At 38.2% G+C, this 20143-nt stretch overlaps 3 protein-coding genes across 3 annotated transcripts; 2 read left to right on the forward strand and 1 right to left on the reverse strand.

The window, feature by feature from the left end:
* Positions 1 to 402: 402 nt before the first annotated feature.
* LOC109146636 lies at positions 403 to 3223 on the reverse strand. The gene is made up of 3 exons (XM_019294291.1): positions 3191 to 3223; positions 770 to 3037; positions 403 to 593 (listed from the first exon to the last, which is right to left on the reverse strand). Exon 2 carries the CDS (start codon positions 2977 to 2979, stop codon positions 790 to 792), a length of 2190 nt encoding a protein of 729 aa, XP_019149836.1. The 5' UTR covers positions 2980 to 3037; positions 3191 to 3223; the 3' UTR covers positions 403 to 593; positions 770 to 789.
* Positions 3224 to 7909: 4686 nt separating this feature from the next.
* LOC109146699 lies at positions 7910 to 8974 on the forward strand. The gene is made up of 2 exons (XM_019294350.1): positions 7910 to 8020; positions 8264 to 8974. Exons 1-2 carry the CDS (start codon positions 7910 to 7912, stop codon positions 8972 to 8974), a joined length of 822 nt encoding a protein of 273 aa, XP_019149895.1.
* Positions 8975 to 11592: 2618 nt separating this feature from the next.
* LOC109146700 (uncharacterized mitochondrial protein AtMg00810-like) lies at positions 11593 to 12147 on the forward strand. Its single transcript, XM_019294351.1, has 2 exons — positions 11593 to 11769; positions 11818 to 12147. Exons 1-2 carry the CDS (start codon positions 11593 to 11595, stop codon positions 12145 to 12147), a joined length of 507 nt encoding a protein of 168 aa, XP_019149896.1.
* Positions 12148 to 20143: the final 7996 nt, after the last annotated feature.

Raw genomic sequence — 20143 nt, forward strand, 5'->3', positions numbered from 1 at the left:
TATTATTATTATTATTATTTTTTAGTTCGATGACCTAATTGCAGTTTGGTGTGCAGTTAAGTAACCTATTTGAACCAAGGACCTTGTGGTCTAATGGCACCAAGTTGCTCCCTCACAGGAGAGGTTGTGGGTATAGCCTTTAGTATTAAAAAAAAAAAAAAAAAAAAAAAGTGACATATTTGACATTTATTCCTTTAATTTTTTTTTTTTTGGGTCCATTTAAGCATATAACTAAGCAAGTATTACGGAAACTTATTGGTAACTTGCAACTGTTTTTAGTTCAGGCTCAAATCAATTGCATAAACTCAAGAAGTTCAAGGGAATTAACACTTTTCTTAAATTGTAATCTATATAGCAATAAGTGCAGGGGATAAGAGATGAAGGTAAATCGGCAACAGGAAATAAACTAAAACATATATATTCAAACAACAGTTGGAAGATGATTAAGGAACTTGCATAGTAGAGGATTCAGGTGGCAGGATTTTGATGACATACATACAACAATTAAGAAATCATTTACCTTGCAAGTTGCAAGGTTGTAGCTGCAGTGGACAAATTAAATACCATTCTGCGGGCCACTATAATATATATATCAATCGTTATATCGTGGACCAGGGTCCACAATGCACTATGGACCTTGGTTCAATACACAGAATTCATGTTCATAATACATATAAACATAAATATGGCATAATAAACATGAATTCTGTGTATTGAAACAGGGTTCACAGTGTGCTGTGGATCCTGGTCCAAATATAAATTGCCATATATATATATAGTCCGTCAAGACTAACTATCTGTAAATGTTGGCAACGCAACAGACCAAGCAGAAGCAGAAGCAGAAGCAGAAGCAGATGTGTTACTCCTCGACAAGCTACTGGAAACCGAAAGACTCATGCCCATCAGTGAACGGCGCCACTCATCAATATCAATCCTCTTCTTGGATTCCAAATTGACGGGAGGCGGATGATTTTGAAGCAGCTTCAGAATCTCTTCCGTTTCGCCTATGATATGAGCCATCTCTTGGACAGTCTCCTCCCTCTTCTCAATGCTGACAGATGAGCATTTTCTTGTGACAGCCTCAGGAAGGTTGGTTAAGCAAGCGCCCAATATATCACCAATCATTACATATATATGCTCTAAAAGTTTCTCATTCTCCACTTTTTCTGCCCATACAGAATTGCTTATTCGTTGCATTGAATAAGCGGCTATAACCTTCTTAGGCCAACGAGAGCAGTCTTTGTCCAGTTCCACATTTTTGCCAATATAAGCTCTTGCAATCTCATATAGTTCTATTAGAACATCATTGGGAGTATTTCCTTTTTTACAGCCCATTTGACTAAGGTCCTTGTTTAAAAACTTACCATACAAATGCAGATCGGACCATGCTTCATCTGCTGCATCCCTTACTCTCTTGAATAGCCCTCCCCCGGTGTCTAAGATTTCATCCACAATGCTCACATACTTGAGACCTTGACTTACACTGCTAAGCAAATTTTCTACTTCTTTGACACCACTGTCCAAGAGTGCAATCACAATGCTTGTTAGCGTAATAACAGGCAGTTTCCAACAATTAGGCAGCACTTGAGGATACCGAGAAATATCATTGTTGCTATCAAATTTCGTCACTCCATTGAAATTGGCAGTCATTTTCTCTAAAAGCTTTAACAGCTGTTTTGGTTGTTGGTCAATACCTTTCTGAAAGAATTTGCCGAGAACATTCTTGTTTTCTGCCATCACCTCAGGTAGCAGATCCTCACCTTCAAGATGCAAAACATAGCGACTAACATCATGGACTTCACTATCACCTAGTTTGGGTTGAAGAAAGCAGGGTAGAAGTAGCCTAATGAAGGCAAGGAAAAATATTAGCACCAATTTGCAAAAAACAACAGTCAGAACCTGAAGTTTTATACAAAAGCACAATACCATATCTTCAAATTTTTTGATTGCCTTCATGAAACAACGCCCTCCTATTTGAAAAGGCAAATGACTCTCTTTCCATTTTTTCAGTCTTTCAGTCCAGTATATCTCAGGGCTAAAAGTACAACTACATTCTCTACCCCCGCTTGAAGATTTGATTTTTAGTACAATAAAGCATCTAAATAGTGGAGCCAATGTGCCTATAACCACACCCAAACACTGAATCCAAACAATTACATATGTCAACACCTGGTAATCCGAGGAATAATGTCCTCCATCCTCGGATTGAACTCTAAGCAAATATAATCTAATGAATGCTTGACATAGTACAACAGCACTGAGACAACTAATGACAGATGATGCAAAGCAAGCGGGTGAGCGTACCATCACATATTGAGGATTACTACTCTCCGCCATCAACCAATATTTGATCACTGCTTCCCTCAATTTCACCCCCCCACCCTCTAAATTCTCATATGCAATCATTTCACTGATTTCAAGATACTTCCTTTCAAGAATCATTTTGGTGGTTGGAACCACCAAAGCAGAGCAACTCATCATCCAAAACAAAAGAAATGCGAAACAAACAGCTAAAACAAGTTCAACCCTAAACAAAAAGATCAAACCAGTGCCTAGTTGGATAGAAACATTGACAAGGAGGGTGATAAGAAGAATAACCAAAGCAGTCATGTTCAAAAGAACATCTTTGTTGTTCATAGCCCCTAAAGAAGGCGTGAAATTAGCCATTGATGTTGCCATAAAAATGACACTGCTAAGCTTCGAGAACTGGTCGAATGAACCCGGCATAGGATTGTTCAGATCCAATGCCAGTTTTGTAGCAACTCCCAACACTGTCAATGAAGCAGCATTAAGTGCAAAAAACTTGGATGGGAACCAAAACTTTCTTCTGCAGAATCCTTGGACTGTATTAGCAGCCATTGCGAACAAGCATATAAAAGAAGTTGCTGCTATATAGATGCCAATCCATGGCATTGGCTTACTGAAGCTGTCTCTGTTGCACTTAATGGAATCCATCGGACTTTCATCACAGTAGCCCATTTTCTTTTTAGAGTTTCTCTCTCAAGTATACCTGGATTTGGTTCCCGTTTGTTTCAACCTAGACGACCAACAAGAGGAGTATAATTATACATAGACCTCGGAGCTCTCATATACCCATGATTATATTATACAACTGGCCAGAAAACTTTCAAAAACATAGAAAAATCTCATTACAACTAACGAATTGAAACCAAAATAAATTAAAGCTTACAGTTTTTAGCTGGAATGGTGGTCTCAGTTTTTAGAATGCCCCGCAACCAGAAGTCCAGAAATGTAGACCCAAGGAGAAATCTAGTAACTTAGTAAGTGATGTGATAAATTTGGCAGTGTTTAGAAGGAACTTTCCTATATTGACTTTAAAATGACAAAGTCATCACTAAGAGCATCCTCAATAGTGGTCAAGGAGTTTTTGCCATGATTAAGAAAAAGAAAATGAGAAGAGGGAAAAAAAGAAAAAACCAAAAAAAAAAAAAAAAACAAAACAAAAAACTGAAAAAAAAAATTGTACACATGAGGCACTCAAATTGTCAATAACCAGCACCATGTTGGGGAACAGTCACCACGGGTTCTGAAGCCCTCCCATGAGTGAATTCACGCATGGGACGGAGGGATTAACTTTCAATACATTAAAAATGAATCTTCAGACAAGAACATTCATCAATGGTCTACCATAGTTCACAATGCAATATGGACCATGGTCTATAGTATAATTCACAATAATATTATAGTTGCTAATTTGGCAATGCTAATTTAAATATGATAACTACAATTGATTATTCCACCAATCAAGGGTCTGTTTGGTTTACACATGGGAATCAGAATGAGAATTAAATACTTGGTAATGGTAATGGATTTTGGTGAAAGTATTTTACATGTTTGGTAGTAGGATGGAATTTGAATGATTACAAATATTTATGTTTCGTTGTGTATGACATTATAATTGGATTAAATGTTTTAATTTAAAAATACAAAAACAAAAAAATCAAGGCGATTGATCCTAATATAATGGCATCCAAAGCATCAATTTGAACAATAAAATCAAAACGAAAATCTAAAAGTACTATTCGAAACTTAAAAATTAGATTACCAATAAGATAGAATAGTACCCCTTTTTAATTAGAGAATGAGATTTTTAATTGAATAGGTAATCAAATCTCACAATTCTGTTTTAAAAAGTTGTCAACCAAGCACTAATTATGATTTTGATTCACATTCATAGTGCGTTAACCCATGAACCAAACACACACAGAATTGTCCTATACAACAATTTATGTTTGGTATTTACCATTAGGTAATTCTAGGGATATATTTTGGTTCTCACATGGGAATTTGAATGGGAATCAAATACTTGGTAATGGTAATGATTTTGGTGAAAGTATTTGGCATATTTTGGTAGTAGGGTGGAATTGGAATGATTACCAATATTGATATTTGGTTATGTATGACCTTATAATGGGAATAAAGATTTTAAAAATACAAAAACAAAAAATTAAGGCAAATCGTTCTAATATAATGACATTCAAAGCACTAATATGAACCAAAAAAAAAACAAAAAAAAAAAAAATTAAAAGCATTAATCTAAACTTGAAAAATAGATTACCAATATGATGGGATGATACCAGTTTTTAATTAGAAAATGTGATTTTAATTGAATGGGTAATCAAATCTCATAATTTTGTTATTTCTAAAAAGTTGTAACTAAACAATAATTATGATTTTGATTCTCATTTCTGATGTATAAATCCATAAACTAAAACACCTAATGATACCAAATTTAGTATATATAATGTGCGAAGTACTATTTGGTATACCCTCTCTAAGAATAGGTTGAAGAGGCGGCTCTGTTTGACAACGCTAAGCTAGGAGCTTATAGCTTATTTTAAGCTACTAATAAGCTATAAGCTCTGTTTGGTAATGTTCTCAAAATAAGCTCCTAGCTTAAAATAAGAGCTTATTTTAGAACGCTACTTTAGGTAGCGTTTCAAAATAAGCTACTAGCTTCCTAACTTTTTTTCCATCTTTACCCTTATTATTTTAAAGTAATGACATATTTTAACCTTATGAATTAAAACCATTTCTCTTCCCCTATCCCAACTTTCACATCAACCCCTTCATCTTTAGCTTCTTATTATTATTATTGTTATTATTATTGTTATTGTTATTATTATTATTATTATTATTATTATTATTATTATTATTATTATTATTATTATTAAATTAGCAATATGGCTTCAACCAATGACAATATTGCTACTTCGTTATGGGATGCTAGATCATGATCATGCTAATAGTTTTATTTTAAAAAAATGTTTACTTTTTTTTGGAAGACGAAATGTTAAATTTTAATATGTAAACAAACTAATTTAAATTTTATGAAGATGTCCTTTTTAGTCTTTTTACATTTATCAGCTTATCAAAAAGCTAATTTTACCAAACACTTTCAATCATAACAGCTAGCTTAACAGCTCTTCAATTTTCAGCTCCGAGCTTATAGCTTTTCAGCTTTCAGCTCCTTTTCAGCTATCAGCTCCTAGCTTATAGCTTTTCAGCTAGGTTTGCCAAACAGAGCCGGAGAGGATGCATGTCTAATCATCCGCAACCCCTTGCATCTAATATGATTTTATTTATTTAATTACTTTTTAACTATGATTCTGTCCGACCTTCCGGTACAACAACCCAATTGAAGCCACGAGAAGCCAGTTATAAGAATTATTTTTTAAAAAATCAAAATTATAATCTTAAACTATGAGTAAGGCAAATTATATTGTAGACGGCGGTCCATAATGCATTGTGGTCCAGTTTTTAAAACGGTGCCGTTTCTTTTAATGGAAAAAAAAAATAAACAGCTCATGTTCCACGCCGTTTCACATAATGTAGCCTTTGTTTTATAACATATTCAGTTTCGTTTTATATACACTGCAGTTTCATTTCGATATAACTACAGTTTCATTCGACATTATACACTCAAATATGTGAAACTGTTATTCAATTTCATTTTATATATACTACAGTTTCATTACAACACAAGTATAGTATCATTTCGATATAACTACAGTTTCAATGGACAATATACACTCAAATATGTGAAATTGTTATGCAGTTTCATTTCAACACAATTGCAATTTCATTTGAACACAACTACATTTTCATTTCGATATAACTACAGTTTCATTCGACATTATACACTAAAATATGTGAAACTGTTATTCAGTTTCATTTTATATATACTATAGTTTCATTACAACACAACTACAGTATCATTTCGATAAAAATATAGTTTCATTGGACTATACACCCAAATATGTGAAACTGTTATTCAATTTCATTTTATATACACTGCAGTTCATTTCAACACAACTACAATTTTATTTCAATTCAATTACAATTTCATTTGATAATATAAAAACAATACGTAAGACAGTTTCATTTGAAATAAACTGTAATTTTATTTTGTAATTAACACACTAAAAATACGTGCTCTATTAAGATGTAACGGTAGCCGTTTTATTACTTAAAACCATGGTTCACGATATAATTGATAAACGAATAATTTTATCAAATTTGTTGACATAGTCAGTCCATTAACAAAAATTACATAATTATATTGGATAAACTTACGTAATAGTGAGAAAAATTCTAGTCAACTTTTTAGCACAACAATCCAATTAAAGCGACAAGACACCTGCCTGCTATACGAAATATTAAAAAAAAAAATCAAAATTAAACCTTATCACTATGAATATTATATAAATATTATTGGCTTATTCAATCCATTACCAAAAAGTTAGGTAACTGAATCCAATAAACAAGTTTAAGAGCATGTTTGGTTCACGAAATTAATTTTGAGAGAATAAGAATATTATTTAATAGGGAATAGAATAAGTAAAGAATATAGCATAAATTGTACCCTATTATTTGATCTGTTGAAGGAATCGACTTTAAGAATTTACTAGTACAAAAATAATTATAGAACACTGACTTTTAGCGACTATTCTAAAAAGAACAATGGCATATTCTTTAAAAAAAAGTCACAATGACAATTTCGTAAATATTTGAATACAAATCTACAACCGTTTATCCGTTTCTAATTAAAAAGGACGCAGTTTAAAAAAAACGTGTTGACTTTCCGTGATTGTTCCTTCTAGAGACAGTCGCGGAAAGTAAATATTAAAAAAAGAATAGGCTTTTCGCAACTGTTCCTCTCAAAAACCGTTACGAAAAGTTGAAATTAATATATATATATATATATATATATATATATATATATATATATATATACACACACACACACACACACACACACACACACACCATCCGCCACCGTATCTATCTATTAGACACAGTGGCAGAAAAATTATTAAACAAAACAAGATTTGGAACACTACATACTCTTGATCACTCACTCTCACACCATTCACACCGCCAGCCACCACAGATCACCACCGCCTCCACCACCACAACCTCATACGCCACAGTCGCCCAGCCACTGACGCCACAATGTTAGTAATGTTATTATTAGTATTTGTTATTATTGTTGTAACACTTATTATTTATATGGTAGTGGCTTAGTCTTGTATGATTTGCCTATTAGTCAGGAGTAGTTTACGTTAGCTATCTTTATTTTGTATTGTTCTTTCAGTTAGATTGTAACAGTCTTGATTATCCTAATCTCATCTGGTATCAGCAACCCTATCGGTCCTCTCCTAAAATCTCTCTCCTACCCGTCGACTTCTTCTCCGATTAACAATGTCGACGAATTCCTCCGAGCGCACGGTCATCGCTGCCACCGTTGCTGCTCCGGCCACCACCCAAAATTCCCTCTCCTCAGCCCACCATTTCGTTTCCATAAAACTAACCTCCCGGAACTTCTTGTTTTGGCGCACCCAACTAGTTCCGTTCCTCCGTGGCCAAGGTCTCCTAGGCTACGTAGATGGCGACATGCCCTGTTCCACCACCGACGGTCGAGGTTGTTCCCACCGGCGACTCTGCTTCTGGAACAACGACGGCTGTCTCCACCGCCAACCCCGCCCACGCTGCCTGGGTGCAGCAGGATTAAAGTATCCTATCACTATTGATTTCGTCACTCTCAGACGAAGTCATGTACTTAGCGGTCGGAAGGCACACCTCGCGTGAAGTATGGCTGTTGATCACGGCCGCCCTTGGCTCGTCCTCCCGAGCCCGCTGTCTGAGTCTTCTCGGACAATTCCAGAGTCTCCGCTAAGGCAACCTCACTCCGGCAGATTTTCTTGGACGTGCGCAACTGCTTGTTGAAGCTCTGGCTCAGGCTGGACGCCCCATCTCACTGGACGAACAGAACATGTGGGTTTTTAGGGGTCTCCGTCCAGAATTCTGGGCACTTGCTGCATCGCTCACGGTCACCGGCACTCCGGTAACAATCCCGCAACTTTCAGATTATTTGCAGGCGCAAGAATTCATTCTTGCAGATGATTATCCGGCGTCAGGCGATGGGATCATCGCGGGTTTTCCGGCTGCTCTTTACGCTGGACGTGGGCAGTCCGGCGGAGGCAGCTCTGGCAACTCCCGCGGCGGTAATGGACGAGGCAGAAACGGCCGAGGTCGCAGAGGCAATGCCGGTCGTGGCCGGAATGGTGCGCCGCGCTGTCAGATTCGCCGGTCGCACGGGCACATCGCCGTCTACTGCTTCAAACGATACACTACCCAGCCTCTGGCGCAGGCCAACCTCGTTGTTGCTGGTGATGAGACGTCGGCAGTTCCGGCAGCGCAGTCCTGGTTCCCGGACACGGGCGCTACTGCTCACGCTACTCCGGATCCGAACATGGTGAATCAAGCCGACGAGTACTCCGGTGGAGATGTCCTGAGAGTTAGTAATGGCACAGGTTTGACGATTTCTAAAGTTGGACATGCATCTTTATCTATTCCTTCCCACTCTAAACAGTTATCTCTATCCAATGTTTTAATTGTGCCAGATTTGTCAGTTCCGTTGTTATTGAAATGTACATCGTTTTACAAATGAAAATGATGTATATTTCGAATTTCACAAAAATTACTTTGTTGTGAAGGATTCCGTCACCAAGGCGATATTGCTTAAAGGTCCTGCTTCGGGTGGTCTATATAAACTCCCGGTGTCTCACAATCATGTTGCGTTCATAAGCTCCCGGGCCACTCCCGGGGTGTGGCATCGTCGGTTGGGTCACCCACACGCGCAAGTCCAAAGTCGTGTCCTAAAATCATGTACTGTCATTGCAAATAAAACAGAAGGGAACCGGTCATGCACAGCGTGTCATCTAGAGCCGTCAAAAATGGGTTTTACCCGTCGGGTCGACCCGTCCTGTACCGCCGTAGGTAGGGGACGGGTTCTTCAAATTTTGATCCGCCAGGAGGCGGGCTTTTTAGCCCGTCCCGCCTGGGTCACGGGTCCAGGCGGGGCGGGTCAGGCGGGTCACGGGTTTAGCCCGCGACCTGCTAATACATATATATTTTGTATATATATTTAATATTTAATACATGTTATTTTGGTTTGTGTAATTGTGTTAGTGTGTTATAACTTATAGGATTATAGATTTATAGGAATATAATACTAGGTAGTGTTACTGTACGTCTATACAGTGATTTTTTATTTTTTAAGGATATTGTACAGTGATTTTTTTTTTATTAAAAAGAATTAACACAGTGAAAAAATTAATTGGCGGGCTAGTCCGCCCCGCCAGCGGGCTTTGGCATGGCGGGGCGGGCCGACCACATTCAAAGCCCGCTAAGAGGCGGGCTTTTTTGTCCGTCCCGCTACGAGGATGGACTTTGATGTGTTTTGGCCCGTCCCGTCCCGCGAGACCGTTTCGACGGCTCTAGTGTCATCTTGGCAAATCTACGCGATTTTCGTTAGATAGGGTGGCATTCTCCAGTCAAAATGTCTTAGATCTTTTGTATACGGATATTTGGGGCCCCGCGCCCGTTATTTTTGTTTCTGGTTATAGATATTTTCTTCAATTTGTAGATGATCATTCCCGGTTCTGCTGGTTTTATCCATTAAGGGTAAAATCTGACATCTATAAAATTTTTGATTCTTTTCGCGTTATGGTAGAACGCCAATTTTCGCGTTCTATCAAATGTATACAGTCGGATCTAGGGGGTGAGTACCAAAAATTGCAAAAAACATTCCAAATACTCGTATTGTGCACAGACAGTCATGTGCTTACACACACGAGCAGAACGGCAGGGTTGAGCGCCGAAATCGGCATATTGTTGAGACAGGGTTAACTCTTCTTACCGAAGGCTCAGTACCCTTGGAATACTGGGACTATGCCTTCGAAACAGCAACCTATCTAATTAACTACTTAGCCTCGTCTGTGTTACAGTTTGAGAGCCCATACACTCGTCTCCACAAAACAGCACCCCCATACACCTTTTTACGGGTCTTTGGGTGTCGATGTTACCCCTATCTCAGGCCTTATAACCGGCACAAGATAGAATTTCGGTCGGCACCCTGCGTCTTCCTAGGTTACCCCCATCTTTTAGGGGATATAGATGCATGGATCTAACAACGGGAAAAGTCTTTATCTATCGCCATGTCCGATTTGATGAGACGTCTTTTCCTTTTTCAGACTCGTCTTTGCAGGGTACAGAACAGTCCAACGTACCATCCACTTCGTGGGGCGCTGGACCCATCATACCACACATGCAATCAACACCGTTGGCAACTAGCCCTCCTTCGCCTCCACCTGATGTGGGCCCTGCGCCCATCGCACAAGACCTGGCACCCTTGGCTATAGAAGGGCCCAGGGTGGCTCGGAAACGCGGTCGGCCTCGGAGTCATCCCCAGGAATGGGATCATGGTATGCGTCTTCGACACATGACTCGTGGCACTGGTGAACCGTTTCAAGCTTTGATTGTTACCGCCGATCCGACGTGTTATTCTCAGGCAGTAGGTCATCCGGAGTGGCGGGATGCCATGGACCAGGAGTTCAATGCTTTGCTACACAACAACACCTGGAGGTTAGTTCCGGCCGAGCCTCACATGAATGTGATTGGGTGCAAGTGGGTTTTCCGAACCAAACCCACCGCCGATGGTAGAGTTGAGTCCTACAAAGCACGGCTGGTCGCCAAAGGGTTTAATCAGGTAGCAGGTGAAGATTTCTTTGATACATTCAGCCCGGTGGTGAAACCCACAACAGTCTGTTTGCTATTTTCTATAGCTGTTTCCAAAAATTGAACTCTGCGTCAACTGGATGTTCACAACGCCTTCCTCAACGGACACTTAGCTGAAGCCGTGTATATGAAGCAATCGCCCGGGTATGAAGATCCTTCGCATCCCGACCATGTCTGTCACCTCCAGCACTCTCTCTATCGCCTCAAACAAGCACCACAGGCCTGGTTCAAAAGATTTCATGACTACTTAATCTCTGCAGGTTTTTTGTCCTCGAAGACCGATGTTTCCCTTTTTCACTACTCTACTGACGTGTCACGTGTGTTCTTGCTAGTGTATGTCGACGACATAATAATGATGAGGGATGATGCAGGTCTAATTGATAGCCTTCTCAGCCGTTTGTCCACGGTGTTTAAAATTCGGGATCTTGGAACTCCGAGTTTCTTTATTGGCATCGAGACACTAGATTGATGCTCTCACAGCGCCGATATATGGGTGATCTCTTGACTAGGGCTGGAATGTCTGATTGCAAGCCTTTGTCCACACCAGCTGCTCTCAGTCAACCAGTTATAGCGTCCGCAGAACCGCATGACAATCCGACGCAATATCGACGACTAGTAGGGGCCCTACAGTACCTCACCATTACACGGCCGGATTTATCTTATGCTGTGAACCGGTTGTGTCAGTTTATGCATTCTCCGACTACTGATCACTAGGCTCTACTTAAAAGGGTCTTGCGGTATATCAAGGGCACACTTGACTACGGTTTACGCCTTCAGGCATCTCCTTCTACCGAGATACATGCTTTTTCAGACTCTGATTGGGCCGGGTGCCAAGTCGACAGGAAGAGTACTAGTGGGTATGCCGTCTACCTAGGGTCTAATCTCATTTCGTGGCTTTCCAGGAAGCAACGCACTGTGGTCCACTCCTCTACCGAGGCCGAGTACAAGGCGTTAGCCCGATGTCTGAGCAGAAGTCACGTGGATTGTCTCTTTGCTACAGGAACTCCGGCTTCATTCTGGGCAACCAGCCACTCTCTGGTGTGATAACTTGGGTGCTACCTATCTCTGTGCTAATCCAGTTTTTCAAGCCAGGACCAAACACATAGTGATTGATTTCCACTTTGTTCGGGACAAGGTGGCCTCCGGGGAGTTTTCAGTGAATTTCGTGTCAACCAAAGATCAGATTGCAGACATCTTCACCAAACCCCTACCTGGACCACATTTTGCCACGCTACGAGACAAGCTCAATGTTGTCTCACACCACCCTTGAGCTTGAGGGGGTGTGTTAGTAATGTTATTATTAGTATTTGTTATTATTGTTGTAACACTTATTATTTATGTGGTAGTGGCTTAGTCTTGTATGACTTGCCTATTAGTCAGGAGTAGTTTACGTTAGCTATCTCTCTTTTGTGTTGTTCTTTCAGTTAGATTGTAACAGTCTTGATTATCCTAATCTCATCCACAAACGCCGCCGATCTAATACAACATCGTTGATCTGCAGCCGGGACCAACGTGATGAAGTGCATAATACAGTGTGAACCAATGCCAAAGCCATTATTGTATTTTCCTTCTATTATAACCGCTCGGTCTTGAATAGTCTTGAGTATATAAGCACTGTTTCATTTCTTTTCTGTTGTAATTTCGGTTGCAAGAACAATATGGTGATCAATGTCAGTTGCTATCTTCCCACTTTCTATCTTAGCTTTGACTAGCGTTTACGGAGATTCAACTCTTCCAACATGGTATCAGAGCTGCTCCGACACAGCAATGCCGCCGCCGTCATAGGGAACGCCGGAGCTCGTGAAGGAACCTCAACGGAAAACGAGACATTTTCTCCAATGGATCAAGCCGCCCCAAATCAGAATGCAGTTCATCCAGCTAATGATTTCGATGATCCTTTTTATCTCCATGTTACGGAGAATCCAAATTTGGTGCTCGTTTCGCCTCTCCTCTCCGAAAACAATTACGCCTCCTGGAGTAGATCCATGAAGATCGCCCTAAGACTGAAAAACAAATTAGGTTTTGTGAATGGAGCGATTGTAAATCCAGGTGTGCGAGATCCGAAGTACTCTGTCTGGAAAAGATGCAACGACATAGTATGCTCATGGATCTTGAAATCTCTCAACTCAACCATAGCAGAGAGTGTCCTGTATTTTGAGATAGCAGAGGATATCTGGAAGACTCTCCAAGCAAGATACTCACAAGCCGATCCACACAAGATTGCAGAAGTCCAGAACGAAATCTACAAGAATAAGCAAGGTACTCTGACTATCAATGAATACTTTACAAAATGTAATGCTCTGTGGGAACAGTTAAATGCAATGAGTCTTATACCGATATGTGAATGCACTCCTAGATGTTCTTGTAGTTTGATGAATAAGATACAAAAGGATAGGCATGATGATCAGATAATTAGATTCTTGGAAGGCCTGAATGATGAATTTGAGACTATAAAGTCTGGAGTATTAGTCATGGACCCTATTCCAACACTGGAAAAGGTTCTAAATATGGCCTTGAAATTGGAGAGGAAGCTTAATGGATCAGTTAGTCACAAGAACAATGAGATCCTACAGTCCAATGCCATTCAAGATAATTCCAGTCAGAACATAGATGATCAGAATTTTGTGGCAGTCTTAAACTCACATAACAAGAAGAAGTTTAATGCTAATGGAGGAAAGAATGTACCAAAGTGCACATACTGTAACATGCTTGGGCACACAATAGAGAAATGCTATAAAAAGCATGGATACCCTCCTGGTTGGGTGGCTGGCTACAAGTCCAGAAATAAGCAAGGTCAAGACAATCAACAAGCAACAAATGTGTCAGTATTGGTGATATAGGGTTGTCTAATGATCAGTTCCAGAGGTTGATATCTCTATTACAGATTCAGAATCAAGGCAATCAAGCATCTACCATTGCAGCTGTCACAGTAAACAAATATGGTTTGAGGCCAGAATTCATGAATGTGTCACAAGAATCCAAAGAAGGCAGGTCCATCCTTAACCCTTCTATTAATTCCATTTTAAACTGTTCTACTATGTGGATTCTAGACTCAGGGGCAACAGATCACATTACTTGCTCCCTAGAGTATTTTGAAAGATACTACAAAGCCTATAACATATCTGTTAAGTTGCCAAATGGAGAAACAGTAGAAGTTACCCATATATGAGAAATCAAACTCCACCCAAATCTACTGTTAGAGAATGTGTTATATATTCCCTCATTCACATTCAATATTGTGTCCACTAGCAAGTTAACAAAGCAAGGCAGCTGTAAAATTGTCATGAGTGCTAAATTCTGTAATATTCAGGGTCCCTATGGGATAATGGATGGTTTTGCTGAAGAAAAAGGGGGGTTGTACCTACTCAGAGATCTTCCCACAAGAAGGAAAGCTCAGTCTGATGAGAAATCTAGTAGCCAATGTAACAGTGTTTCTTTACAATTGTGGCACAATAGGTTAGGGCACTATCCTATAGATAAGATACATTGTCTGAATGGTATTAAGCCTAAGCCTACTCAGTTGAATAAAACACATGGTTTTGCTTGTGATATATGCCATTTTGCCAAGCATAAAAGGTCTTCCTTTCCTATCAGTGTGACTAGAGCTGAGAATTGTTTTGATTTAATTCATATGGATGTATGGGGACCATTTGCTGCTGCCCGCCTATAAGGGGAACACTATTTTTTAACTTTTGTTGATGACCATAGCCGGTTCACTTGGTTACACTTAACGAAACACAAGTCTGAAGTTAAAACATTGTTTCAGAACTTCTATTACTATATTGAGGCTCAGTTTTCAGCAAAAATAAAAGTAATAAGAACAGACAATGGGAGTGAGTTTTTTATGAGCACCTTCTTAAATGAAAAGGGGATTGTACATCAAAAATCCTGTGTAGATACCCCTCAACAAAATGGTATTGCAGAGAGAAAATATTAGCATGTATTGAATGTGGCAAGGGCACTAAGATTTCAGGCTGGTTTACCAATAGAATTCTGGAGTTAGTGTGTTCTACATGCATCATACCTTATCAACAGATTGCCCACTCCTACAAATAAAGGAAGTTCTCCTTATGAGGTCCTGTTTGGAAAAATGGTGAATTATGATCAATTAAGAACCTTTGGTTGTCTTTGTTTTGCTGCTACTACCTCACAAGGAAGAAACAAGATGATGCCAAGGGCCAGAAAGTGTATATTCTTGGGGTTCCCTGCAAATGTAAAAGGATATATACTTTATGATATCACTGACAAATATATTTTCATTTCCAGGGATGTTCACTTTTATGAAGAAATTTATCCTTTCAATGAAGCTAATGCAGGAATCAGACCTGATTTTGTGCTACCTCAGAATGAAGTATTTAATCCCTCTTTGCCTCTGATCCCTATCTCCATTGAAGAAGAGTTTGTGCCACCAGCAGTCACATAAAGGACTACTGTCAATGAGAATGATCAGACAATTCCTGATGCTACACCACCACATACAGCAAATGATCAGACAACTATCAATGAGAATGATCTGATCACTGACAATAATAGTGAACTAGACATGGGGGAAATTCCACAAGAAGAAGATACCAGCTGTTTACAACTTAGAAGATCTGAAAGAACCAGGCACATTCCCACCAGGCTACAGGACTACTACTGTCAGTTGATGATGAGAGACAGTACAGATGGCAGAACTTCTCCACACTCACTGAATAAGGTCATTTCCTTGGAATCTCTTAATCCCAATCATAAGATATGTGCATCATCCATCTCATCTACATGTGAACCACAATCATATAATGAAGCTGTTCAACATGAATCATGGGGAAGGGAAATGCAGAATGAGATAGAAGCTCTAGTTGCTAATAACACATGGACATTGACAGATTTACCACCAGGAAAATGCCCAATTGGCTGCAAGTGGGTGTATAAGTTCAAACACAAAGCATATGGTTCCATAGAAAGATATAAGGCAAGGCTGGTTGCAAAAGGGTATACTCAACAACTAGGGGTTGACTATACTGAAACATTCTCACCAGTTGCTAGAATGACAACAATTAGGACCTTTCTGGCTGTGGCAGTTGCAAAGAGATGGGATATTCAGTAGCTAGACATTAACAATGCCTTCCTACATGGAGATTTAGAGGAGGAAGTTTACATGGTCTTGCCTCCTGGTTTTCATAGTGACAGTCCCAAGCAAGTTTGCAGGTTACTAAGGTCCTTATATGGCCTAAAACAAGCCAGCAGGCAGTGGAATGCCAAGCTCACAAAAGCCCTCAAAACCACTGGTTTCCAGCAATCCACAGCAGATCCTTCATTATTCACCAAAACTTCAGAAAAATCATTCACTGCCTTGCTCATATATGTGGATGATATACTAGTAGCTGGAACAGATTCATCACAAATCAGTGAACTCAAGTCATTCCTAGACAAATTATTCAAAATCAAGGATATTGGCCACTTGAACTATTTCCTAGGAATTGAAGCTTTCAGAACATCTGATGGGATTAATATTTGCCAAAGAAAATACACCATGGAGATACTGAAGGAGAATGGGTTCCTAGAAGCCAAACCTGCTAACCAGCTATTTCAGGTCAGAAACTCAACAGCCTGGAAGGTACCTTCATTGATAACCCTGAAGTGTATAGGAAGATGATTGGCAAACTCCTATACCTAACAAACACAAGGCCAGAGATCTCCCATGCTGTTCAACAATTGCGCCAGTTTGTTGACAAGCCCACAAACATTCACCTCACAGCTGCTCAAAGGGTACTTAAGGTACCTCAAAGGATCTCCAGGAAAAAGGTTTATTCTATCCCACAAACACTCAGATCAGACTACAAGGGTTCTCAGACTCTGACTGGGCAAACTGCACAGAAACTAGAAAATTTGTAACTGGTTACTGCATCTACTTTGAAGATGCTTTGATCTCATGGAGGACCAAGAAACAACCCACAGTGTCAAGGTCTTCCTCTAAGGCAGAATACAGGGCTCTAGCCTCCACTGTTTGTGAAATTCAATGGCTGCACTACTTACTAGCAGATCTGAATGTGATTTTTGATAGGCTAACAAGTCTATTCTATGACAATCAATCTGCAATTGCCATTGGAGAGAACAATGTCTTCCATGAGCGTACCAAACACATTGAGATAGATTGTCATGTTGTCAAACAAAAGGTGCAAGAAAGGCTGATCAGACTGTTGCCAATCCCTTCTTCACAACAAACTGCAGATTGCTTCACAAAAGCCTTGCCAATGCCAGTTTTTGACACTTTACACTCTAAGCTGGGCCTTCAAGATGTTCATGCTCCAGCTTAGGGGGGGGGGGGGGTGATGAAATGCATAATACAGTGTGAACCAATGCCAAGGCCATTCTTGTATTTTCCTTCTGTTATAACCGCTAGGTCTTGAATAGTCTTGAGTATATAAGCACTGTTTCATTTCATTTCTGTTGTAATTTCGGTTGCAAGAACAATATGGTGATCAATGTCAGTTGCTATCTTCCCACTTTCTATCTTAGATTTGACTAGCGTTTACAGAGTTTAAACTCTTCCAACACAGCGCCGCCTCCCCTGCCGATCTGACGAATCGTTGTTCCATCGACACCCTCCCCTGCGACACCGCTCCTCCTCCCTAGACGACACACCACCGGCGCCATCTCCTCCGCCCCAGCCACTACCCGATCTGCAGGTTCATTGTTGTTGTTGTTGGTTTTTTTTTTTTTTTTTTTTTTTTTTTTTTTTTTTTTATGGTTAATAATATATGCGTTTTATTATTATTTTGATAAATGTGATATTTTATTATTTTTAGAAATTTTATTTCAAATTTATATTAGTTTGTGATTGGTTTTTATTTTTATATATTGTTATGTTAAATAATATGAATTTTAATGAATATATGTATAAATTTATTATTATTTGTATGATGTGTTTATATATTAATGTCTGTATGTTGATTTTTTATTGTTTTCGAAATTTGATAATTTTTATGGAGAATTATTGTGTTTAAATATTAAAGTATGCATACCTTTGGGGCAAGAATTACGTACTATTATTATTCTATTTTTAATTTTGTCTTTTTAAATGTTAAATTTTGAATTTTAATAATATTTTATTTGTGAAATAGGCATTTTGATGAATTAGTTAGTTTGATTAATTACGTACTTGATTAGTTAAGTATATATATTGAATATGAATTATGTAGTTTCATGAATATTAAATTTGATGAGTTATATATATTTTGATTATACATTTGATATTTTGATGAATTAAGTGGTTTGATTAAGATTAGGTTCTTCGATGAATTAGATAATTTGACGAATTAGGTATTTAATTGATTAGTTAGGTATATATATACATATACATACATATATATATATATATATATATATATATATATATATATATATATATTGAATATAAATTATTTAGTTTGATGAATTATATTGAATTTGACCATGAGTTAGGTATAAAATTTGATGAGTTAGGTATACTTTGATTATACATTTGGTATTTGATTACAAATTAGGTAATTTGTTTTCATTTAAAATTATCTAATATCGTTTATAAATACGTCCATCATTGCGTATCCATATCTCCGATCCATAGTATTTAGAGTAGCATTTTATGAAATGACATATATGGCTCGGAGTTGAATGTATAAAAAACACACAACATTTAAATATATGTAAGGGGTTCAAGAGTTTATACAATATGCTGAAGAAAATAAGAGTAAAAAGGCGGAAGACTTTATTGTGTGCCCGTGTTGCGATTGTAAGAATTTGAGACGATATCGTAGTTATGATAAAGTGAAGAGTCATTTGATACGCCGTGATTTTAAGGAAGGGTACGATCGAAGGATATGACATGGTGATAGCTTACTTTCTAACACAAGTGCAAGTAAGGAAACTCATATAGATAGTGAAACTCATGCATAGAGTAAAACTCAAGCAAATAGTCAAACCCATGAAGATAATGAGGAGAATAATGCATCTCATGCTAGCAATGATAAAGATGTTGAATCATTCATACTTGCATCTCAGGCAAAACAAGGTTATATGTTTCTGACCCAATTGATAATAAGTGGTCAATTATATTGTTTTACAAGGTAAACGATGTATTGTTGGTGTTGGTGATGTTGTGAATGGAGAAGAATATATTCATTTTGATGAAACTCTTCCATTTTCTATTTGTTCAGTCTTTACCTTTAGAAGAAGATAACTTTGAAATAAGTTACATGCGTAGCGATCATGAAAATGAATTGTGGGTTGACAATCGAATATCATAATATTTTCTTGTAAGCTTTATAAATTGTTTGATAAATTTTTTTAGGATTATTTTATTCAAGTTGAAATTTATAATTTTTGAGATAATATTACCACTTGTATGATATATAATAATTTATTTATATTTTTATTTCAAGAAATGATGATATAATTTATATTTAAGAGCTCCATGATAAACAATACAATAGTTAACATTATCTTGTCCTAGTCGCCAACTAATTCACTAGACACAAATTTTAACATCAAATTAATTAAACAGATGCAATTAAGAAAATTCTGTCCGACCTTCCGGTACAACAACTCAACCGAAACCACGAGACGCCAGTTATAAGAATTATTGTTTATAAATCAAAATTAATACCTAAAGCTATGAGTAATTTTATCGAATTTGTTGACAGAGTCAAATAGACCCATCTACTACTGCGAAGTGCTCAATTCCCACCATGAACTAAATTAAGTGTCAAATAGGCCCATCTACCAGCTAAATTTGTTCGATTGACATTTTTTACATGTTGCTAGCAGGTTGCCTATCTAATTATTAAAAATAAATAGAATAAAAAATTAAAAAAAAAAAAAGAAAGAATATCAGTCACCGGCTGTCCGGCGAGGACAGCAGTGGCTGCCCTTTTGCAAACAACCATTTCTATCTGGCAAGGACAGCTGGACAGCTACGGCTGATATTCTTTTTTAATTTTTTTAATTTTTTTAAAAAGCCGGTGGCTGATATTCTTTTTTAATTTTTTTAAATATTTTTTAATTATTTTTATTTTTTAAT

Source organism: Ipomoea nil, unplaced genomic scaffold (genome assembly GCF_001879475.1).
Source record: "Ipomoea nil cultivar Tokyo-kokei standard unplaced genomic scaffold, Asagao_1.1 scaffold1936, whole genome shotgun sequence".
NCBI lineage: Eukaryota > Viridiplantae > Streptophyta > Magnoliopsida > Solanales > Convolvulaceae > Ipomoea > Ipomoea nil.